At 45.8% G+C, this 25944-nt stretch overlaps 1 protein-coding gene across 3 annotated transcripts; it reads left to right on the top strand.

Annotated features, from left to right (window-relative positions):
• Positions 1-153: 153 nt before the first annotated feature.
• Positions 154-25855, top strand: LOC106604723 (fibronectin type III domain-containing protein 4). 3 transcript variants are annotated; one of them, XM_082961968.1, is made up of 8 exons: positions 154-736; positions 885-1005; positions 5415-5530; positions 11222-11323; positions 21683-21782; positions 21920-22009; positions 22870-23033; positions 23116-25855. In XM_082961968.1, the coding sequence occupies exons 2-8, from the start codon at positions 927-929 to the stop codon at positions 23227-23229; spliced, it is 765 nt and encodes a 254-aa protein (XP_082818094.1). In that variant the 5' UTR covers positions 154-736; positions 885-926; the 3' UTR covers positions 23230-25855. The 3 variants fall into 3 exon arrangements, with proteins under 3 accessions (XP_082818094.1, XP_045567632.1, XP_045567678.1); XM_045711676.2 differs by having other exon boundaries at positions 158-736; positions 842-1005; XM_045711722.2 differs by having other exon boundaries at positions 161-736; positions 842-1005; positions 23108-25855.
• Positions 25856-25944: the final 89 nt, after the last annotated feature.

The raw sequence follows: 25944 nt of genomic DNA, 5'->3' as shown, positions 1-25944 counted from the left end.
ACACGCACGCACGCACGCACGCACGCACACACACGCACACACACACACACACACACACAAGCACACGCATGCACACACGTCAATGATTAATATATTATATTTTTCTCATGTGATCTGATAAAATAGGCCATCACCAAAACCATATAGATATATTTATATATGGCTCTGGGTCCATCATCCACACGCCTGCTCACTCTCTGCAGAGGAATCAGGTCTGATTTATGAGAGAGAGTGAGAGAGAGAGATTTACCGTTGTGTGTGCAAGATTCAACAACAGTAGATTAAAGAAATATTCGCGTGCCAGCGTGTCTCCTGGGACTCGTGGAAGAACACGCTGTTTAGTAGGATGCCCCGGATCCTCTCGTGCTATGCAGGCTGAACGGTAAACTGCCGAACCCTGGAGACAGACGACAAGACATCTCCTCCTCCTCCCTTCCTCTTCTTTATCCCTTTTACCTCTCCCCTCCTTTCTGTCTGTGAACTGGTGAACGTGTACGGCTAGTGGGCGCTGGCTGTGGCTCTGAAACGCCCAACGGGAGCAACAGCTGTCTCTGTGTCTCTCCTCCTCTCTCTTCCCACTCTCCTCTTTTCCTTCCATTTACATTCTCTCAAAGAATAGCAACAGCTGTTTCAACCGGCTTAGAAGCAACATCACGGATGTCAACATCATTCACCGTCGGATATCGAGCTGTGCTGTTGTCCATAGCGGACCACTGACCGGAATCGATTCATAACCGTGAGTCCTTCAAGTGCGGGTGGACCGACATTCCCGTAACAGCAACGTTTTTCCCCTCCAGGAAAACCAATCACACTGATGTTATTTATTTTTTCTTTCAAAAAGATCAACAGCTGTGGGTGAGGGAATTGTTTGCAATGTGATCTAGTGGCGAAGGAGGAGGAGAGAGAGAGAGAGAGAGGGGGGGAACATGCCTGCTGATGTTGCTGTCTCATTGAGCCTCGCTACCCTCTTGCTGACCACCTGGAACACACTGATGGTGGCAGCGAGTAAGTATCCTCACTGTAGTTAAACAACCCCTAGTGTTGGTAACTGACTGTCTGGGTACATTCACCTTTCTCAAGGTCTTCACTCTTTGTCATGCTGGTGCTGGTGCTGTGTGTGTGTGTGTGTGTGTGTGTGTGTGTGTGTGTGTGTGTGTGTGTGTGTGTGTGTGTGTGTGTGTGTGTGTGTGTGTGTGTGTGTGTGTGGTGTGTGTGTGTGGTGTGGGGGGGGCAGTATTTACAAGGTTTGATAAATTACTTTCTAAATGTAATCTGATTATCCAAACTCAGGTAATCTGATTACTTTTACTTTTTGATTACTTTCCCCTTAATAGAGATTAGAAGAAAACGAAAAGGATCCATCAAAGCATTTGGTGTGTCAACATAGTGGTCTCTGATTAGTGGTCATCATTTGGTGTTTCATCATAGTGGTCTCTGATTGGTGGTCGTCATTTGGTGTTTCATCGTAGTGGTCTCTGATTGGTGGTCATCATTTGGTGTTTCATCGTAGTGGTCTCTGATTGGTGGTCATCATTTGGTGTGTCATCAGAGTGGTCTCTGATTGGTGGTCATCATTTGGTGTGTCATCATAGTGGTCTCTGATTGGTGGTCATCATTTGGTGTTTCATCATAGTGGTCTCTGATTGGTGGTCATCATTTGGTGTTTCATCGTAGTGGTCTCTGATTGGTGGTCATCATTTGGTGTGTCATCAGAGTGGTCTCTGATTGGTGGTCAGACTCACTCAGGTAGAACAAACTTAAACTCGCACCTTTTTTCAAAGCTGAATTGAAAACAGAATGGTGTCAAAATGAGAGAGAGAACGAGAGAGAGAGAAAGAGAGAACGAGAGAACGAGAGAGAGAAAGAGAGAGAACGAGAGAGAGAGAGGGAGAATTTTAAATGTAATCCAAGAAGTAATCATCTAGTTTTTCCAAAAGTATCTGTAATGGGATTAAAATATTTTAGCTGGTAATGTGACTGATTACAGGGACAGTGATTATGTAATGTGATACCTTGACTCCTGAGTATTTAACATTTACATAGTATGTTAGGACCTACATGGATACACACACACACACACACACACACACACACACACACACACACACACACACACACACACACACACACACACACACACACACACACACACACACACACACACACACACACACACACAGTGCACCCTTCATAGTGACCAGTGGATGCATTCGGTAGATTAGTCTGTCTCTGTCGATCACATGGCCATTATTAACTGGTGATTGACCTGACCCATACATCACCGTGCAGGAAGGTGACACCCTGTTAGACGACCTACGGCAGCAGTGTGTGTGTTTACGCTGTTGTCGCTGTTGTTGCTGTTGTTTACTGATTTTCTGTGTATTGTTGTTTCTCCCCATATTTAACTATTTAACTGTCAGTGGACACACACACCCACACACACACACACACACACACACACACACACACACACACACACACACACACACACACACACACACACACACACACACACATGCACACACACACTTCATACCTCCGTCCAAACCTCTCTCTCTCTGATTAACAATATAAAACATACACATACAAACGACAACGTACAGAGGCACACAAACATCAATAACATCACCCCCGTCCAGATGCACCTGCTCACACCCCCATCACCAGCGCCTGCATCACTCTCCGCCACAAGGCCTCAAACTGCACCATTTTGTTTCTCTCCGTCGCCCACACACTTTCAATTTTTAGATACTAAAACATCTGACCTTCCCATTGTGTTAACGATGGAGGATTGGTGGATTTCCAGTTCTTAAATAAATGTTTTTTTTCTCAAGATTAACGAAGGGAGGGGAGAGTAGAGGAGAAGAGGAGGAGAGGAGTGAGGGGAGGGGAGGAGAGGAGAGGGGAGAGGAGGAAAGGAGAGAACAGTATGAGACATATTTATTGATCAGTGATGTGACCAATGTTATTGATTAGATGGATCTCTTCTGTTAATAAATAACTGGAATCACTGGATCATCCCCCAACAGAGGAAATTAGTACCGTGTATGAGTGTGTGTGTGTGTGTGTGTGTGTGTGTGTGTGTGTGTGTGGTGTGTGTGTGTGTGTGTGTGTGTGTGTGTGTGTGTGTGTGTGTGTGTGTGTGTGTGTGTGTGTGTGTGTGTGTGTGTGTGAGCATGCTTACGTGTTCATGGATAATGCTTCTGTTAACAGGACAGTGATATACTCTGACACATGCAATCACTCTCTCTCTCTCTCTCTCTCCCTCTCTTTCTCTCTCTCTCTCCCCTCTCTCGCTCTCTCTCTGTCTCTCTCTCTCTTTCTCTCTCTCTCTCTCTCTCTGTCTCTCTCTCTCCTCTCTCTCTCGCTCTGTCTCTCTGTCTCTCTCCTCTCTCTCTCTCTCTCTCTCTCTATCTCTCTCCATCCCTCATCCTCATTCTTCCAGTCTTTCACTGTATGTGACGTTTTATGATTAATCATCTATTTCTGAGGACAGGAGGGAAAGTAGTGGGGTAATATTTACTCACATGCAACCCATAGTAAGACTAAGCAATTCATATGCTCAAAGTCTATTAAACTGAATATCTGACTCCATTTAACATTCTAGTAAAACCATGTACAATCAAGTATTATGCGTTTGGCTGACTAAGATTGAGGAATAGTGTTGAGAATTAAACGATTTAATAACTTTGTCAAATGAAAGGATTCACATGCAAGGCATAAAGCTTAAGTTACAAGGCAATACTGACATTAACAAAGCATACTTCTAGTCATATACTGTAGCTCCTCAGGTTAACTTACAGGAAAAACCATGAGCAAAGTGATGCTTACTAGGCATGGGGCATAGAAGCCTAGGAAATGAGAATTGATCATTCAACCTTCCTCCAAAGGCATTTAATTCCATTTATACCATCTGAAGGTGTAACCTTCTCAACCCAAAACCAATAACATTTTTGACATTATGCTATTATCCAGAGCGACTTTCAGGAGCAATTAGGGTTTAAGTGCCTTGCGACATTTCGGGTTACAGGCCCAATGCTCTTAACTGCTAGGCTACCTGCCGCCCAGTTCTATCCGGAACCAGAAAAAGGTTCTGCCGGACCAATCCAACAATACCAAGGTTACACTAACCTAAACACTCGGGCCCAACCTTCACAGGGTGTCACAGCATCTAAAGGCTTGTAAATAACACACACACACACACACACACACACACACACACACACACACACACACACACACACACACACACACACAACAACAAAAAAGACGTTACAGAGTAATTCAGAGTTCACTCTGTGCAGACACAAGTTACTACGGAGATCATCCATCCATAGAGATAGCATCAGAGTTATCCTCAGTGAACAGTTACCACGGAGATCATCCATCCGTAGAGATAGCATCAGAGTTATCCTCAGTGAACAGTTACCACGGAGATCATCCATCCGTAGAGATAGCATCAGAGTTATCCTCAGTGAACAGTTACCACGGAGATCATCCATCCGTAGAGATAGCATCAGAGTTATCCTCAGTGAACAGTTACCACGGAGATCATCCATCCGTAGAGATGGCATCAGAGTTATCCTCAGTGAACAGTTACCACGGAGATCATCCATCCGTAGAGATAGTATCAGAGTTATCCTCAGTGAACAGTTACCACGGAGATCATCCATCCATAGAGATAGGATCAGAGTTATCCTCAGTGAACAGTTACCACGGAGATCATCCATCCATAGAGATAGGATCAGAGTTATCCTCAGTGAACAGTTACAACGGAGATCATCCATCCATAGAGATAGCATCAGAGTTATCCTCAGTGAACACGTTTCAGATAGATGCCCAACATGGATACTATAGTATTATTCTGTCACATTCAATAGTCAGTCCTCTGGATACTGTAACAGAGACATTGTGGCCCCTCAGAGGGGGAAGGACATACTGACCCTTAGGCATTGTCTTGTGCCATTTGACGTTTTTTTAAATTGAACCTTTACCTAGGCAAGTCAGTTAAGAACAAATTCTTATTTACAATGACAGCCTAGGAACAGTGGGTTAACTGCCTTGTTCAGGGGTAGAACTACAGATTTTGACCTTGTCAGATCGGGGACTCGATCCAGCAACCTTTTGTTTACTGGCCCAACGCTCTAACCACTAGGCTACCTGCCATTTGGCCGGAGGTGACAGAGTGGACGAATATTAGGGCCGAGCCTACAGAATGTCATACCAGACTGTTGAATATTCAGGAAGTCCTGATGGTTCCTGCTTTGTGATTGGTCAGGAGAGACATTAGACCTGGGATGTTTTAATGTAATTATGCACACTCTAGAATGCCCTTCAAGCCAATCAGAAATGAGTATTCAACAATGCCGTGGTAAAACGTGATTAATATGTAAGTTATTTCTGTGTTATAACAGGAGTGCCGGTGGCTCCAGTTAATGTATCGGTAAGCCAGCTGAGATCAGACTCCGCCATCATCACCTGGAGTGTACCACAGGGAGACACTGTCATTGGATACGTCATCTCACAACAGGTAGGAGATAATACGGGAAATATATAAAGATGTTTCTTTATTTTGACTATTTTCTAAATTGTAGAATAATAATGAAGACATCAAAACTATGAAATAACACATATGGAATCATGTAGTAACCAATCAATCAAATGTATTTATAAAGCCCTTCTTACATCAGCCGATGTCACAAAGTGTTATACAGAAACCCAGCCTAAAACCCCAAACAGCAAGCAATGCAGGTGTAGAAGCACAGTGGCTAGGAAAAACTCCCTAGAAAGGCAGGAACCTAGGAAGAGACCTATAGAGGAACCAGGCTATGAGGGGTGGCCAGTCCTCTTCTGGCTGTGCTGATTGGAGATTATAACAGAACATGGCTAAGATGTTCAAATGTTCATAGATGACCAGCAGGGTGAAATAATAATAATCACAGTGGTTGTCAAGGGTGCAACAGGTCAGCACCACAGGAGTAAATGTCAGTTGGCTTTTCATAGACGATCATTCAGAGTATCTCTACCACTCCTGCTGTCTCTAGAGAGTTGAAAACAGCAGGTCTGGGACAGGTAGCACGTCCGGTGAACAGGTCAGAGTTCCATAGCCGCAGGCAGAACAGTTGAGACTGGAGCAGCAGCATGGCCAGATGAACAGGGGACAGCAAGGAGTCATCGGGCCAGTTAGTCCTGAGTATGGGCCTAGGGCTCAGGTCCTCCGAGAGAGAGAAAGAAAGAAAGAGAGAAAGAGAGAAAGAAAGAGAGAAAAAGAGAGAAAGAGAGAGAATTAGAGAGAGCATACTTACATTCACACAGGACACTGGATAAGACAGGATAAATACTCCAGATATAACAGACTGACTCTAGCCCCCCGACACATAAACTACTGCAGCATAAATACTGGAGGCTGAGACAGGAGGGGTCGGGAGACACTGTGGCCCCGTCCAACGATACCCCCGGACAGGTCCAAACAGGCAGGATATAACCCCACCCACTTTGCCAAAGCACAGCCACTAGAGGGATATCTTCAACCACCAACTTACAATCCTGAGACAAGGCCGAGTATAGCCCACAAAGATCTCCGCCACGGCACAACCCAAGGTGGGACAGGAAGATCACGTCAGTGACTCAACCCACTCAAGTGACGCACCCCTCCTAGGGACGGCACGGAAGAGCACCAGTAAGCCAGTGACTCAGCCCCTGTAATAGGGTTAGAGGCAGAGAATCCCAGTGGAGAGAGGGGAACAGGCCAGGCAGAGACAGCAAGGGCGGTTTGTTGCTCCAGTGCCTTTCCATTCACCTTCACACTCCTGGGCCAAACTACACTCAATCATAGGACCTACTAAAGGTTGAGACCGAGTCTGCGTCTCTCACATGGATAGGCAGACCAATCCATAGAAATGGAGCTCTATAGGAGAAAGCCCTGCCTCCAGCTGTTTGCTTAGAAACTTTAGGGACAGTAAGGAGGCCTGTGTCTTGTGACCGTAGCGTACGTGTAGGTATGTATGGCAGGACCAAATCGGAAAGATAGGTAGGAGCAAGCCCATGTAATGCTTGAAATGTATCTAGTGCTTTATCCGAAAAGTAGAGCACTGCAGTAGTCTAACCTAGAACTGACAAAAGCATGGATATATTTTTCTGCATCATTTTTAGACAGAAGGTTTCAGATTTTTGCAATGTTACATAGATGGAAAAAAGCTGTCCTTGAAACACTCTTGATATGTTCATCAAAAGAGAGATCGGGGTCCAGAGAAACGCAGAGGTCCTTCACAGTTTTATTTGAGATGACTGTACAAGCATCAAGATTAATTGTCAGATTCAACAGAAGATCTCTTTGTTTCTTGGGACCTAGAACAAGCATCTCTGTTTTGTCCGAGTTTAAAAGTAGAACATTTGCCGCCATCCACTTCCTTAAGTCTGAAACACAGGCTTCCAGGGAGGGAAATTTTGGGGCTTCACCATGTTTCATCGAAATGTACAGCTGTGTGTCATCTGCATAGCAGTGAAAGTTAACATTATTTTCCCGAATAACATCACCAAGAGGTAAAATATATAGAGAAAACAATAGTGGTCCTAAAATGGAGCCTTGAGGAACACCAACATTTACAGTTGATTTGTCAGAGGACAAACCATCCACAGTGCAGTCTCAGTGCTATGATGGGGTCTAAAACCAGACTGAAGCGTTTCGTATACATTGTTTGTCTTCAGAAAGGCAGTGAGTTGCTGCACAACAACTTTTTCAAAAATGTTTGAGAGGAATGGGAGATTCGATATAGGCCGATATTTTTTATTTTTTTCTGGGTCAAGGTTTGGCTTTTTCAAGAGAGGCTTTATTACTGCCACTTTTAGTGAGTTTGGTACACGTCTGGTGGATAGACAGCCGTTTATTATGTTCAACATAGGAGGGCCAAGCACAGGAAGCAGCTCTTTCAGTAGTTTAGTTGGAATTGGGTCCAGTATGCAGCTTGAAGGTTTTGAGGCTATGATTATTTTCATCAATGTGTCAAGAGATATAGTACTAAAACCTTGAATGTCTCGCTTGATCTTAGGTCCTGGGAGTTGTGCAGACTCAGGACAACTGAACTTTGGAGGAATACACAGATTTAAAGAGGAGTCCGTCATTTGATTTCTAATGATCATGATCTTTTCCTCAAAGAAGTTCATTAATTTATCACTGCTGAAGTGAAAGCCATCCTCTCTTGGGGAATGCTGGTTTTTAGTTAGCTTTGTGACAGTATCAAAAAAAGTGTTAAACAAAACAAAATATATTTTATATTTGAGATTCTTCAAATTGCCACCATTTGCCTTGATGACAGCTTTGCACACGCTTGGCATTCTCTCAACCAGCTTCACCTGGAATGCTTTTCCAACAATCGTGAAGGAGTTCCCACATATGCTGAGCACTTGTTGGCTGCTTTTCTTTCACTCTGCGGTCCGACACATTCCAAACCATCTCAATTTGGTTGAGGTTTGTGGAGGCCAGTTCATCTGATGCAGCATTCCATCACTCTCCTTCTTGGTGAAATAGCCCTTACACTGCCTGAAGGTGTGTTGGGTCATTGTCCTGTTGAAAAATAAATGATAGTCCCACTAAGCCCAAACCAGATGGGATGGCGTATCGCTGCAGAATGCTGTGGTAGCCATGCTGGTTAACCTCTTACATCTAGACGTTCCGCTAGCGGAACATCTGCTCCAATATCCAATGATAGGCGTGGCGCGAATTACAAATTCCTCAAAAATACAAAAACTTCAATTTTTCAAACATATGACTATTTCACAGCATTTTAAAGACAAGACTCTCCTTTATCTAACCACACTGTCCGATTTCAAAAAGGCTTTACAGCGAAAGCAAAACATTAGATTATGTCAGCAGAGTACCAAGCCAGAAATAATCAGACACCCATTTTTCAAGCTAGCATATAATGTCACAAAAACCCAGAAGACAGCTAAATGTAGCACTAACCTTTGATGATCTTCATCAGATGACACACCTAGGACATTATGTTATACAATACATGCATGTTTTGTTCAATCAAGTTCATATTTATATCAAAAAACAGCTTTTTACATTAGCATGTGACGTTCAGAACTAGCATACCCCCCGCAAACTTCCGGGGAATTTGCTAACAATTTACTAAATTACTCATGATAAACATTCACAAAAAGCATAACAATTATTTTAAGAATTATAGATACAGAACTCCTCTATGCACTCGATATGTCCGATTTTAAAATAGCTTTTTGGTGAAAGCACATTTTGCAATATTCTAAGTACATAGCCCAGGCATCACGGGCTAGCCATTTAGACACCCGGCAAGTTTAGCACTCACCAATATCAGATTTACTATTATAAAAGTTTGATTACCTTTTGTTGTCTTCGTCAGAATGCACTCCCAGGACTGCTACTTCAATAACAAATGTTGGTTTGGTCCAAAATAATCCATCGTTATATCCGAATAGCGGCATTTTGTTCGTGCATCCCAGACACTATCCGAATGGTAAAGAAGGGTCGCGCGCATACCGCAATTCGTGACAAAAAAAATCTAAATATTCCATTACCGTACCTCGAAGCATGTCAACCGCTGTTTAAAATCCATTTTTATGCCATATTTCTCGTAAAAAAGCGATAATATTCCGACCGGGAATGTCCATTTAGCTAAACAGAGGAAAGAAAACAAAGCTTTCGGTCGACGCGGGCACGAGCCTGAGTCTCACAGTACTGTAACCAGCCACTACCCAAACACGCTACTTTGTTTCAGCCAGAGCCTGCAAAGCCACGATTCAGCGTTTTGCCGCCTTCTGAGAGCCTATGGCAGCCGTAGGAAGTGTCACGGGACAGCTTAGATCCTCACTCTTCAATAAACAGAGACAAGAAGAACGACACCTTGTCAGACAGGCCACTTCCTGCATGAAATCTTCTCAGGTTTTTGCCTGCCATATGAGTTCTGTTATACTTACAGACACCATTCAAACAGTTTTAGAAACTTTAGGGTGTTTTCTATCCAAAGCCAATAATTATATGCATATTCTAGTTACTGGGCAGGAGTAGTAACCAGATTAAATCGGGTACGTTTTTTATCCAGCCGTGAAAATACTGCCCCCTAGCCATAACAGGTTAAGTGTGCCTTGAATTCGAAACAAATCATGGACAGTGTCACCAGAAAAGCACCCCCACACCATAACACCTTTTCCTCCATGCTTTATGCTGGGATATACACATGCAGAGATCATCTGTTCATACACACTGCGCCTCACAAATACATCAATTTGAACTTCAGACCAAAGCACAAATTTCCAACGGTCTAATGTCCATTGCTCGTGTTTCTTGGCCCAAGCAAGTCTCTTCTTATTATTGGTGTCCTTTAGGAGTGATTTCTTTGCATAAATTTAACCATGAAAGCCTGATTCACGCAGTCTCCTCTGAACAGCTGATGTTGAGATCTGTTACCTGAACTCTGTGAAGCATTTATTTGGGCTGCAATTTCTGAGGCTCTAATGAACTTATCCTCTGCAACAGAGGTAACTCTGGGTCTTCTTTTCCTGTGGCGGTCCTCATGAGAGCCAGTTTCATCATAGCGTTTGATGGTTTTTGCGACTGCACTTGAAGAAACTTTCAAAGTTCTTCACATTTTATGTATTGACTGACCTTTCATGTAATGACGGACTGTCGTTTCTCTTCGCTTATTTGAGCTGTTTTTGCCATAATATGGACTTGGTCTTTTACCAAATAGGGTTATCTTCTGTATACCACCCCTACCTTGTCACAACACAACTGATTGGCTCAAACGCATTAAGAAGGATATAAATTCCACAAATTCACTTTTAACAAGGCACACCTGTTAATTGAAATGCATTCCATGTGACTACCTCATGAAGCTGGTTCAGAGAATGCCAAGAGTGTGCAAAGCTGTCATCAAGGCAAAGGGTGGCTACTGTGAAAAAACTCAAATGTAACACTTTTTTGGTTACTACATGATTCCATATGTGTTAATTTATAAGTTTTGATGTCTTCACTATTATTCTACAATGTAGAAAATAGTAAAAAATAAAGAAAAACCCTTGAATGAGTAGGTGTTTCCACACTTTTGACTGGTACTGTATGTGTGTATGTGTAGTGTGTGTGTGTGTGTGTGTGTGTGTGTGTGTGTGTGTGTGTGTGTGTGTGTGTGTGTGTGTGTGTGTGTGTGTGTGTGTGTGTGTGTGTGTGTGTGTGTGTGTGTAGAGGCAGGACGGGCTGATGCAGCGCTCCATTCGGGAGGTGAACTCGTCAAGTCGAGCGTGTGTGTTGTGGGACCTGGATGAAGACACACACTACAGCGTACAGGTACAGGTTAGAGGTCAGGGGTTAGGGGTCAGGGGTTAGAGGTAGAGATCAGGGGTTAGGGGTCAGGGGGTAGAGGTAGAGGTCAGGGGTTAGGGGTCAGGGGGTAGAGGTAGAGGTCAGGGGGTAGAGGTCAGGGGTCAGGGGGTAGAGGTCAGGGGGTAGGGGTCAGGGGTTAGAGGTAGAGGTCAGGGGTTATAGGTAGAGGTCAGGGGTTAGAGGTCAGGGGTTAGAGGTAGAGGTCAGGGGTTAGAGGTCAGGGGGTAGAGGTCAGGGGTTAGAGGTAGAGGTCAGGGGTTAGAGGTAGAGGTCAGGGGTCAGGGGTTAGAGGTAGAGGTCAGGGGTTAGAGGTAGAGGTCAGGGGTTAGAGGTCAGGGGTTAGAGATCAGGGGTTAGAGGTCAGGGGTTAGAGGTAGAGGTCAGGGGTAGAGGTAGAGGTCAGGGGGTAGAGGTCAGGGGTTAGAGGTAGAGGTCAGGGGTTAGAGGTAGAGGTCAGGGGTCAGGGGTTAGAGTAGGGCTGGACGGTATGACCCTAGGATGGCAACATATGAATCCTAAGTGGATTTAATGGCTTTCTCCATTCTGATGGTTTTATTGTCATCCAAACTTGGACAAAACTGACAGTAATTAGTACAATTTGTAGAACAAAACTTGCTTTCTAGAATCCAAAAGGGTTCTTCGGCTGTCCCCATAGGAGAACCCTCTGAAGAACCCTTTTTGGTTCCAGGTAGAACCCTTTTTGATTCCAGGTAGAACCCTTTTGGGTTCCATTTAGAACCCTTTCCACAGAGGGTTCTGCATGAAACTCAGAAGAGTTCTACCAGGAACCAAAAAGGGTTCTACCTGGAACCAAAAAGGGTTATCCTATGGGGACAGCTGGAGAACCCTTTGGGGATCCTTTTCTCTAAGAGTGTACTGCATCAACATAATTTAGACGGTATTGTAAAAATCCATTCTGGTATACCTTAAAATACGATATATCGCCCAGCCCTAGTTTAGAGGTCAGGGGTTAAAGGTCATTTGTTTATTTTGTAGAAGCAGCAGCTACTCTTCTCTGAGGTCTACAAAAACACAAAACATGACAAGTAACAAAACATCGATATACTGATAGACAAGGACCCATTAAATAAAGAGTGTGTGTGTGTGTGTGTGTGTGTGTGTGTGTGTGTGTGTGTGTGTGTGTGTGTGTGTGTGTGTGTGTGTGTGTGTGTGTGTGTGTGTGTGTGTGTGTGTGGTGTGTGTGTGTGTGTGCCCTCACAGTCCCAGCCATTCCATGAGTTGTTGTTTTAATCTGTTTTTTTAAAGGTCATTTTGTTTGAGTAACTGGAGATGGATCATGGATATGTATAAAACTGTGCATTGCCGTGAATTCGTTTCGGAAAGTATTCAGACCCCTTCACTTTTTCCACATTTTGTTACATTACAGCTTTATTCTAAAATTGATTAATTAGATAATTTTTTCTAATCAATCTACACAAATACCCCAAAACAAAAACAGGTTTTTAGACATTTTTTGCAAGTCTCTGAATGTCCTTGAGTGGCCCAGTCAGAGCCCGGATTTGAACCGGATCTAACATCTGTGGAGAGACCTGAAAATAGCTGTGCAGCAACACTCCCCATCCAACCTGACAGAGCTTGAGAGGATCTGCAGAGAAGAATGGGAGAAACTCCCTAAATACAGGTGTGCCAAGCTTCTAGCGTCATACCCAAGAAGACTTGATGCTGTAATCGCTGCCAAAGGTGCTTCAACAAAGTACTGAGTAAAGGGTCTGGATACTTATGTAAATGTATATAAAAAAAATATATATACATTTGCAAATATATAAAAAAAATACTGCTTTTGCTTTGTCACTATGGGTTATTGTGTGTAGATTGATGAGGGAAAAATACTATTGAATACATTTTAGAATAAGGCTGTAACATAACAAAATGTTAAAAACGTCAAGTGGTCTGAATATTTTCCGAATGCACTGTAGGAACTGTGAAGAGACCCCTGGTGGAATGTCTTGTGGGGGTATGTATGGGTGTCTGAGCTGTGTGCTAGTAGTTTAAACAGACCCCTGGTGGAATGTCTTGTGGGGGTATGTATGGGTGTCTGAGCTGTGTGCTAGTAGTTTAAACAGACCCCTGGTGGAATGTCTTGTGGGGGTATGTATGGGTGTCTGAGCTGTGTGCTAGTAGTTTAAACAGACCCCTGGTGGAATGTCTTGTGGGGTATGTATGGGTGTCTGAGCTGTGTGGTATTTGATTATGCAGACAATCTGTAATTTTCGTCAGAGTAATATTTCTCATAAAAACTAGAAGAGAAGCAGTCAATCTCTTGTCCACCGTCAACCAGGAACAGCTGGCATGCATGTAGTTGATGTTAGTTCTTTATGTGCAGTTAAGGACAAGGTGTGCTGCTCTGTTTTGAACTAGCTGCAGATTTGCTAGGTCTTTCTTTGCTGCATCTGCCCATATTACCAGACAGTAATCAAGATGGGACAAGACCAGAGCCTGAACCACTAGTACAGTTGATCTTTGTGTAAAAAAAAAAAAAACACTGAACATATTTTTATAATAGACATACCTCTCCCCATCTTCACAACAACTTAGTCAATATGACTTAACCATGATAATTCACCATCTAATGTTATACCAAGGAGTTTAACTTCCTCAACGATCAAACCCTTTATACACAACTCCAATTGAGGTTTACGTCTTTTAGGTCTAGATGTATTTAAAACCAGTTTATTATTAATCACCCATTCTGATACCGACTGTAACTTCTTATGAAGTATTTTATTGAGCTCACTGGCTTTGGGTGCTGACATGTAGAGTGTGGAATCCTCTGCATACTGTACATAGTCATTCTAGCTTTCGACCAATGAGCAGTTGTAAAAATAGACATCTACCCTGAGCTAATGTACATAGCTGATGTTGGAGAATCTTCCATGGAAGAACACTTCCTGGGTTCTCTTTGGATAAATAACTCTCCAACCATGTGATGGCAGGTGATGTAAAGCCCTAGCAATTGAGTTTCTTCAATAACAATTTCGGATCAAAATATCAAAGGCTGTGCTGAAATCTAACCATACAGCTCCAACTATCGTCTTATAATCCATTTATTTTAACCAATAATGAGTCATCTGAGTCGGTGCAGTACACGTTGAGTGTCCTTCTCTATACGCATGCTGAAAGTCAGTAGTTAACTTGTTCTCTGAAAAAATAGCATTGTATTTGGTCGAACACGACCATCTCCATCAGTTTACTAAGAACAGGCAGCAAACTGAATGGTCGGCTGTTAGAGCCAGCAAAGGGTGATTTACTATTTTCCGGCAGTGGAATTGCTTTAGCTTCCTTCCACGCCTGTGGACACACACTTCTTTAGACTTAAAAAATAAGGGTGGCGATACAGTCTGCTACCATTCTCAATAGTTTCCCATCGACGTTGTCTATACCTGGTGGCTTATCATTATTGATAGATTACAATAGTTGTTCCACCTCTCCTACACTGACATGACCAAATTCAAAACAACAATCCTTCTCTTTCATTATTAGATATTTTATATAAAAATATGATGGTTCACTGTTCAATCTTCTGAGGTTTTACACGCTAGTGAAAAATTCATTGAAATGCAATATCGAAAGGTTTTGTTATAAATTACCTGTCAACTTCAATGAAATATGTAAACTGAGTGTACAAAACATTAGGAAGACTTGCTATTTCCATAACATAGACTGAGCAGGTGAATCCAGGTGAAAGCTATGATCCTTTATTGATGTCACCTGTTAAATCCACTTCAATCAGTGTAGATGAAGGGGAGGAGACAGGTTAAAGAAGGATTAAGCCTTGAGACAACTGAGACATGGATTGTGTACGTGTGCCATTCAGAGGGTGAATTGGGCAAGATGTAAGTGCCTTTAAACAAGGTATGGTATGTGCCAGGCGCACTGGTTTGAGTGTGTCAAGAACTGCAACGCTGCTGGGTTTTTCACACAACAGTTTCTTGTGTTTATCAAGAATGGCCAACTTAACACAACTACTGGAAGCATTGGAGTCAACATGGGCCAGCGTCCCTGTGGAACACTTTCGACACCTTGTAGAGTCCATACCCCGATGAATTGAGGCTGTTCTGAGGACAAAAATGGGGTGCAACTCAATATTACACTGAACAAAAATATAAACACAACATGTAAAGTGTTGGTCCCATGTTTCATGAGCTGAAATAAAAGATCACAGAAATGTTCCACACACAAAAAGCTTATTTCTCTCAAATGTTGTGCACAAATGTGTTTACATCCCTGTTAGTGAGCACTTCTCTTTTGCCAAGATGATCCCTCCACCTGACAGGTGTGGCATATCAAGAAGCTGATTAAATAGGATGATCATTACACAGGTGCACCTTGTGCTGGGGAAAATAAAATGGCACTCTATAATGGTGTAACGGCTGTCTGAGGAAGAAGTGGACCAAAATGCGGCGGAGTTAGGGTTCGTCATATTTAATTAAACGAACACTATGCATTTTACAAAACAACAAGACTGACAGCCAACACAGTCCTGTCAGGTGCAACCACAGTGACAAGAACAATTACCCACGAAACACAAAGGAAACGTAGGCAACTTATGTGTGACTCCCAATCAACCACAACCCTCTACAGCTGTGCCTGATTGGAAGTCACACGGCCAAAATCAATGACACAATAAAAACACACACTCCCTTCTGCCACATCCTGACCCAACTACACCCTCTACTGGTCAGGACGTGACAGTACCCCCCCCCCCCCCCCCCCTCAAAGGTGCATACCCCGAAATGCACCTACACAAAACACAGAAAAAAAAGACAAAAAAAGACAAACCAAAAAAAGAATCCCCTAAAAAAAAAAAAAAAGGGAGGGAAGGGAGGGAGGGTGGCTGCCGTCAATGACGGCACTGTGCTACACCCTCCCTCCCCAACCCACCTATCCTGGAGGTGGCTCAGGTGCAGGACGTGGACCTCGCTCCACCTTCGGCGTCGCCCACTTCGGTGGCGCCGATAGCTGCGCTGGGCAGACGGGCCACTCGGGCTGACCCTGGCAGACGGACCACTCGGGCTGGGCCGGAGGACAGGCGGGCCACTCGGGCTGGGCCGGAGGACAGGAGGGCCACTCGGGCTGGGCCGGAGGACAGGAGGGGCAGTCTGGCAGCTCCGGGCAGTCTGGCCACTCTGGCAGCTCCGGGCAGTCTGGCCACTCTGGCAGCTCCGGGCAGTCTGGCCACTCCGGCAGCTCCGTGCAGTCTGGCCACTCTGGCAGCTCCGGCTCAGGATTCACCAGGCTGGGGAGACATAACGGAGGCCTGGTTTGAGGAGGTGGCACAGGAGGGACCAGGGTGGAGAGACCCACTGGAGGACTGGTCCGTGGAGGAGACACGGGCTTGACCAGGATAGGGAGACCCACTGGAGGACTGGTCCGTGGAGGAGGCACGGGCTTGACCAGGATAGGGAGACCCACTGGAGGACTGGTCCGTGGAGGAGACACGGGCTTGACCAGGATAGGGAGACCCACTGGAGGACTGGTCCGTGGAGGAGGCACGGGCTTGACCAGGATGCGTAGGCACAGGACGTGCAGGGCTGGGAAGACATGCAGGAGGCCTGTTTCTGGGCGCAGGCACAGTCTTTACCAGACAACCAGCACGCACCTCAGGACGAGTATGGAGAGCTGCCTCAGGTGACATCATTCCCACGACACGCTCATTAGGGCGAATGCCGTACTTTATGCACCACACTAGCAGCTCTCTCATCTCTCTCTCTCTTAATTTCCCCATTAACCCCGTCACAGTCTCTGCCTCGTACCCCTCGCTGACCTCCAATGTCATCCCGACTGGCTCTGGTTCCGACCTCAGCTCCACCGACGGTCCCGTGCTTCAATCTCTCACTGCGGGAGGTGATAATCCCCAGCCTGAGTCCATGGTCCTTCTCCGTCCAGGATTTGTTCCCAAGTCCATTGGTCCATAACGCTGTACTCCTGCTGCTCCTTCCTATTCCGCCGCTTGGTCCGGGTTTGGTGGGTAATTCTGTAACGGCTGACTGAGGAAGAAGTGGACCAAAATGCGGCGGAGTTAGGGTTCGTCATATTTAATTCAACGAACACTATGCAATTTACAAAAACAACAAAACTGACAGCCAACACAGTCCTGTCAGGTGCAACCACAATGACAAGAACAATTACCCACGAAACACAAAGGAAACGTAGGCAACTTATGTGTGACTCCCAATCAACCACAACCCTCTACAGCTGTGCCTGATTGGAAGTCACACGGCCAAAATCAATGACACAATAAAAACACACCCTCCCTTCTGCCACGTCCTGACCCAACTGGTTCCGGAACTCCAATTTGAGCAGCAGCAGCTGAAAAATGAGCTCCTACAAATATTGAAATTTACATGGTTTTTAGAGTGAAGTACATCGGAAAAAAGCAAAAGAAAACTGCAAGACTGAATAGGAGAAAAAACAAGCAACAAACAAAGAAGATAGGCTTTTGAAAAATAACTATTTTTCATAAAATTGTAGTTATCTTAGCAAGCTGAATTGTTTACCAGTTGCTAAGCAGTTGCTAGGGACTCTTTTGGAAGAAGCTAGCTAGCTAACGAAGAACAACAAAGAATATCTAGTTAACAGAAGAAAAGAAAGAGAAAATCAGGACAGAAGAAAAAGGATATCAAAGTGAAACAGTTCTCTAAAGACACAGGAGACAATAATACAAGAAACAACACTTCTGTAGCTTGTCAACTATGTGTCTGTCTATCCCTGTTCTCTCCTCTCTGCACAGGCCATACAAACGCTTCACACCGCGTGGCCGCTGCCACTCTAACCTGGTGGTCCCAGCGCGCACGACCCACGTGGAGTTCCAGGTCTCCGGCAGCCTCTGGAACTGCCGGTCTGCAGCCAACAAGGCTGAGTTCATCTCAGCCTATGCTACCCTCCAGTCCCTAGACTTCCTGGCGCTGACGGAAACATGGATTACCACAGATAACACTGCTACTCCTACTGCTCTCTCTTCGTCTGCCCACGTGTTCTCGCATACCCCTAGAGCATCGAGCCAGCGGGGTGGTGGCACTGGAATCCTCATCTCTCCCAAGTGGACATTCTCTCTTTCTCCCCTGACCCATCTGTCTATCTCCTCATTTGAATTCCATGCTGTCACAGTTACCAGCCCTTTCAAGCTTAACATCCTTATCATTTATCGCCCTCCAGGTTCCCTTGGAGAGTTCATCAATGAGCTTGACGCCTTGATAAGTTCCTTTCCTGAGGATGGCTCACCTCTCACAGTTCTGGGTGACTTTAACCTCCCCACGTCTACCTTTGACTCATTCCTCTCTGCCTCCTTCTTTCCACTCCTCTCCTCTTTTGACCTCACCCTCTCACCTTCCCCCCCTACTCACAAGGCAGGCAATACGCTTGACCTCATCTTTACTAGATGCTGTTCTTCCACTAATCTCATTGCAACTCCCCTCCAAATCTCCGACCACTACCTTGTATCCTTTTCCCTCTTGCTCTCATCCAACACTTCTCACTCTGCCCCTACTCGGATGGTATTGCGCCGTCCCAACCTTCGCTCTCTCTCTCCCGCTACTCTCTCCTCTTCCATCCTATCATCTCTTCCCTCTGCTCAAACCTTCTCCAACCTATCTCCTGTTTTTGCCTCCTTAACCCTCCTCTCCTCCCTTTCTGCATCCTTTGATTTTCTCTGTCCCCTATCCTCCAGGCCGGCTCGGTCCTCCCCTCCTGCTCCGTGGCTCGACGACTCACTACGAGCTCACAGAACAAGGCTCCGGGGAGCCGAGCGGAAATGGAGGAAAACTCGCCTCCCTGCGGACCTGGCATCCTTTCACTCACTCCTCTCTACATTCTCCTCTTCTGTCTCTGCTGCTAAAGCCACTTTCTACCACTCTAAATTCCAAGCATCTGCCTCTAACCCTAGGAAGCTCTTTGCTACCTTCTCCTCCCTCCTGAATCCTCCTCCCCCTCCCCCCCCCTCCTCCCTCTCTGCGGATGACTTCGTCAACCATTTTGAAAAGAAGGTTGACGATATCCGATCCTCGTTTGCTAAGTCAAACGACACCGCTGGTCCTGCTCACACTGCCCTACCCTGTGCTTTGACCTCTTTCTCCCCTCTCTCTCCAGATGAAATCTCGCGTCTTGTGACGGCCGGCCGCCCAACAACCTGCCCACTTGACCCTATCCCCTCCTCTCTTCTCCAGACCATTTCCGGAGACCTTCTCCCCTTCCTCACCTCGCTCATCAACTCATCCTTGACCGCTGGCTACGTCCCTTCCGTCTTCAAGAGAGCGAGAGTTGCACCCCTTCTGAAAAAACCTACACTCGATCCCTCCGATGTCAACAACTACAGACCAGTATCCCTTCTTTCTTTTCTCTCCAAAACTCTTGAACGTGCCGTCCTTGGCCAGCTCTCCTGCTATCTCTCTCAGAATGACCTTCTTGATCCTAATCAGTCAGGTTTCAAGACTGGGCATTCAACTGAGACTGCTCTTCTCTGTGTCACGGAGGCTCTCCGCACTGCTAAAGCTAACTCTCTCTCCTCTGCTCTCATCCTTCTAGACCTATCTGCTGCCTTTGATACTGTGAACCATCAGATCCTCCTCTCCACCCTCTCCGAGTTGGGCATCTCTGGCGCGGCCCACGCTTGGATTGCGTCCTACCTGACAGGTCGCTCCTACCAGGTGGCGTGGCGAGAATCTGTCTCCGCACCATGCGCTCTCACCACTGGTGTCCCCCAGGGCTCTGTTCTAGGCCCTCTCCTATTCTCGCTATACACCAAGTCACTTGGCTCTGTCATATCCTCACATGGTCTCTCCTATCATTGCTATGCAGACGACACACAATTAATCTTCTCCTTTCCCCCTTCTGATAACCAGGCGGCGAATCGCATCTCTGCATGTCTGTCAGACATATCAGTGTGGATGACGGATCACCAGCTCAAGCTGAACCTCGGCAAGACGGAGCTGCTCTTCCTCCCGTGGAAGGACTGCCCGTTCCATGATCTCGCCATCACGGTTGACAACTCCCTTGTGTCCTCCTCCCAGAGTGCTAAGAACCTTGGCGTGATCCTGGACAACACCCTGTCGTTCTCCACTAACATCAAGGCGGTGACCCGATCCTGTAGGTTCATGCTCTACAACATTTGCAGAGTACGACCCTGCCTCACACAGGAAGCGGCGCAGGTCCTAATCCAGGCACTTGTCATCTCCCGTCTGGATTACTGCAACTCGCTGTTGGCTGGGCTCCCTGCCTGTGCCATTAAACCCCTACAACTCATCCAGAACGCCGCAGCCCGTCTGGTGTTCAACCTTCCCAAGTTCTCTCACGTCACCCTGATCCTCCGAAATCTCTCCACTGGCTTCCAGTTGAAGCTCGCATCTGCTACAAGACCATGGTGATTGCCTACGGAGCTGTGAAGGGAACGGCACCTCCATACCTTCAGGCTCTGATCAGGCCCTACACCCAAACAAGGGCACTGCGTTCATCCACCACTGGCCTGCTGGCCCCCCTACCTCTGAGGAAGCACAGTTCCCGCTCAGCCCAGTCAAAACTGTTCGCTGCTCTGGCACCCCAATGGTGGAACAAGCTCCCTCACGACGCCAGGACAGCGGAGTCAATCACCACCTTCCGGAGACACCTGAAACCCCACCTCTTTAAGGAATACCTAGGATAGGATAAAGTAATCCTTCTAACCCCCCCCCCCCCCCCCCTTAAAAGATTTAGATGCACTATTGTAAAGTGGTTGTTCCACTGGATATCATAAGGTGAATGCACCATTTTGTAAGTCGCTCTGGATAAGAGCGTCTGCTAAATGACTTAAATGTAAATGTAATGTAACTACACCCTCTACTGGTCAGGACGTGACAAATGGTGCCGTTTTGTTACACAACACTGATGTCTCAAGTTTTGAGGAAGTTTTGAGGAAGCGTGCAATTGGCATGCTGACTGCAGGAATATTCACCAGAGCTGTTGCCAGAGAATCTAAACAACAACAAACAGCAGGGACTTAGATAGCCACAAGGGCTAACCGCGGCGCAGGCTGTGTTCAAGCAGTCAAGGAAACCTTGCTATCTTAATAGCTAGTTAGCAGCTAGGCTAGCTGCTATGCCCATCAGCTCTTTAGACTCTTGGTCAGCAGTATCCCTGGACAGATAGTAGCGGTCCCAGCACCTGATGCTAACCACATAATGGGATCCAAATATAAAAAGGTAGCTAGTAACCAAACTTTTTCAATAGAACACTTTTTCAGAGACTTTTCAAAAAACAAACCGAGCTCTCCTTCATTCCTGCATTCAACACGTGAGGGGTTTGCAGGTCTGATTTGTGTTTTATATCTCTTAGGTCCAGTCCATAGGGCTTCAGGGAGACAGCCAGCCTAGTCACACTGTCCACTTCAGGACCCTGGAGAAGACTGATCACTACCCTATAGGAAGCATAGACGGTAGACACACACATGGACGCACACACACATGCATACACACACACACGTGCATGCACATGCATGGACACACACACACACATGGACGCACACACACGTGCATGCATACACAAACAGTAACTTTTCCCCCTCTACCCTAGATGACCCGACCATGGAAGGGATGGATCTGACCCCTAACCTGCAGACTGGAGAACTACTCATCGTCACCACTGTACTGCTACTCTGGGCAGGTTGGTCTCTCTCTCTCTCTGTGTGTGTGTGTGTGTGTGTGTGTGTGTGTGTGTGTGTGTGTGTGTGTGTTACAAACACAGAATTAGATAAAACATTATTACACACTATTATATTATATATCTATTGTTACAAACCCCCCCCCCGTCCTCTGTCTCCTCTCTGCTCTGTCTTCAACCCCCTGTCCTCTGTCTCCTCTCTGTTCTGTCTTCAACCCCCTGTCCTCTGTCTCCTCTCTGTTCTGTCTTCAACCCCCTGTCCTCTGTCTCCTCTCTGTTCTGTCTTCAACCCCCTGTCCCCTGTCTCCTCTCTGTTCTGTCTTCAACTCCCCGTCCTCTGTCTCCTCTCTGTTTTGTCTTCAACCCCCTGTCCTCTGTCTCCTCTCTGTTCTGTCTTCAACTCCCTGTCCTCTGTCTCCTCTCTGTTCTGTCTTCAACCCCCTGTCCCCTGTCTCCTCTCTGTTCTGTCTTCAACTCCCCGTCCTCTGTCTCCTCTCTGTTCTGTCTTCAACCCCCTGTCCTCTGTCTCCTCTCTGTTTTGTCTTCAACCCCCTGTCTCCTCTCTGTTCTGTCTTCAACCCCCTGTCCTCTGTCTCCTCTCTGCTCTGTCTTCAACCCCCTGTCCTCTGTCTCCTCTCTGTTCTGTCTTCAACCCCCTGTCCTCTGTCTCCTCTCTGTTCTGTCTTCAACCCCCTGTCCTCTGTCTCCTCTCTGTTCTGTCTTCAACCCCCTGTCCTCTGTCTCCTCTCTGCTCTGTCTTCAACCCCCTGTCCCCTGTCTCCTCTCTGTTCTGTCTTCAACCCCCTGTCCTCTGTCTCCTCTCTGCTCTGTCTTCAACCCCCTGTCCTCTGTCTCCTCTCCAGCGGTAATAGCTCTGTTCTGTCGTCAGTACGACATCATCAAGGACAATGACTACAAGGACAAACCCAAACGCCCCTCTGTTCGGACCGAACCATCTTACTACAGCACCAGCGTCTCAGCTCAGAGCACGCCACTCTACTACAACGGGGGGGTGCAAGGCAGCAAGGTGATAAACAAAGTTTTCATCTACAAGGATGTGTTTGTGTCATCAGTGTAGAACTCATCTCTTCTCTCTGTCAGTTCCACAGGACCTCCTCTTCCTCTTCCATCATCAGAGTGTGACAGGATCTCCTCCTCTTCCTCTTCCATCATCACAGTGTGACAGGATCTCCTCCTCTTCCTCTTCCATCATCAGAGTGTGACAGGATCTCCTCCTCTTCCTCTTCCATCATCAGAGTGTGACAGGATCTCCTCCTCTTCCTCTTCCATCATCAGAGTGTGACAGGATCTCCTCCTCTTCCTCTTCCATCATCAGAGTGTGACACGAGCTCCTCCTCTTCCTCCTCCATCATCAGACTGTGACAGGAGCTCCTCCTCTTCCTCCTCCATCATCAGACTGTGACAGGTCCTTCTCCTCCTCCGTCAGAGTGTGACATCAGGAAGTGACACAAGTCTAAAGGAAGTGACACAAGCATAAAGGAAGTGACACAAGCATAAAGGAAGTGACACAACTGTACAGTAAGTGTCTTAGATGACTTGAGTACATGTCCGATCAAGAGCCCAGTTCCCTTTTTCAGTTCAGTGGCTGAAACCATCCCTCTACCATTCAGAACTGAGTATTTGACAAAGGGAATCTTGATATTGTCACAGCAATACCACCATATACCAAACTCTTAAGACCCTAACAACAGACACACAGACTCTAACAACAGACATACAGACCCTAACAACAGACATACAGACCCTAACAACAGACATACAGACCCTAGCAACAGACATATAGACCCTAACAACAGACATACAGACCCTAACAACAGACATACAGACCCTAACAACAGACATACAGACCCTAACAACAGACATACAGACTCTAACAACAGACATACAGACCCTAACAACAGACATACAGACCCTAAGAACAGATGCACAGACCCTAACAACAGACACACAGACTCTAACAACAGACATACAGACCCTAACAACAGACATACAGACCCTAACAACAGATGCACAGACCCTAACAACAGATGCACAGACCCTAACAACAGATGCACAGACCCGAACAACAGACATACAGACCCTAACAACAGACACACAGACTCTAACAACAGACATACAGACCCTAACAACAGACATACAGACCCTAACAACAGACATACAGACCCTAACAACAGACATACAGACCCTAACAACAGACATACAGACCCTAACAACAGACATACAGACCCTAACAACAGACATACAGACCCTAACAACAGACATACAGACCCTAACAACAGACATACAGACCCTAACAATAGACACACAGACCCTAACAACAGACACACAGACTCTAACAACAGACATACAGACCCTAACAACAGACATACAGACCCTAACAACAGACATACTGACCCTAACAACAGACATACAGACCCTAACAACAGACATACAGACCCTAACAACAGACATACAGACCCTAACAACAGACATACAGACCCTAACAACAGACATACAGACCCTAACAACAGACGCACAGACCCTAACAATAGACACACAAACCCTAACAACAGACGCACAGACCCGAACAACAGATGCACAGACCCGAACAACAGACATACAGACCCTAACAACAGACACACAGACTCTAACAACAGACATACAGACCCTAACAACAGACACCAAGACCCTAACAACAGATGCACAGACCCGAACAACAGACATGCATACCGTAACAACGGAAACGCAGACCCTAACAACTGACACGCAGACCCTAACAACTGACACGCAGACCCTAACAACGGACACGCATACCCTAGCAACAGCCACACATACCCTAGCAACAGACACACATACCCTAGCAACAGACACACATACCCTAGCAACAGACACTAAGACCCTAATAACTGACGCACAGACCCGAACAACAGACACACATACCCTAACAGACACACAGACCCTGCTGTATAGAGACATTATAACTAACAACAGACAGACATCCTGCTGTATAGAGACATTATAACTAACAACAGACAGACATCCTGCTGTATAGAGACATTATAACTAACAACAGACAGACATCCTGCTGTATAGAGACATTATAACTAACAACAGACAGACATCCTGCTGTATAGAGACATTATAACTAACAACAGACAGACATCCTGCTGTATAGAGACATTATAACTAACAACAGACATACATCCTGCGCTACCTAACTAACAGGCGAATGCCCTGTACCGTTGTAGAGACACTGTTAAACTGTGGACATTACCTGTGTAAAGTCACCCCCAGACATGTAGATGACTAACTAATGCAGGGCTAGGCATCCTTGGTCCTGGCAACCCTGGTCCTGGCAACCCTGGTCCTGGCAACCCTGGTCCGGGCAACCCTGGTCCGGGCAACCCTGGTCCGGGCAACCCTGGTCCGGGCAACCCTGGTCCTGGCAACCCTGGTCCTGGTAACCCTGGTCCTGGAGCGCTGCATATGCTTCAGGCTTTTTGATTTGCATTTTTATTAGGCCTGGGGAATTTAGCCAATCACTGATAGTGATCAATTAGCTCAGTAGGTAAGGTGATTAGTAGAGGTTGGAACTAAACCCTGCAGTACATGTTCACTCCAGGGTTACCAGGGTTACCAGGCCCCGAACTAACAGAACGTGTTCTTATATAATTATATTTTACAGTATGTAGATAGTCTGTAGATACAGAATCAACAATTGAAATATAGTATATGTTAAAATGTGAATAGTTACTAGAACTGTATAATACACAGCTACACGTGTGTTGACATCTCCTTATGTTAAAACATAGTTCATAAACCATGAATAAATCTAAAACGATTGGGGTATTTTTGTCTCATACGACCTGGGTTATTTATTCCAAACATTGTTTAGCCAGGCTAAATACTTGTCATAAACTGTTAGAACACATTATCAT

This window comes from Salmo salar, chromosome 01 (assembly GCF_965601325.2).
Source record: "Salmo salar chromosome 01, fSalSal1, whole genome shotgun sequence".
NCBI lineage: Eukaryota > Metazoa > Chordata > Actinopteri > Salmoniformes > Salmonidae > Salmo > Salmo salar.
This window is presented reverse-complemented; position numbering and strand designations above follow the sequence as displayed.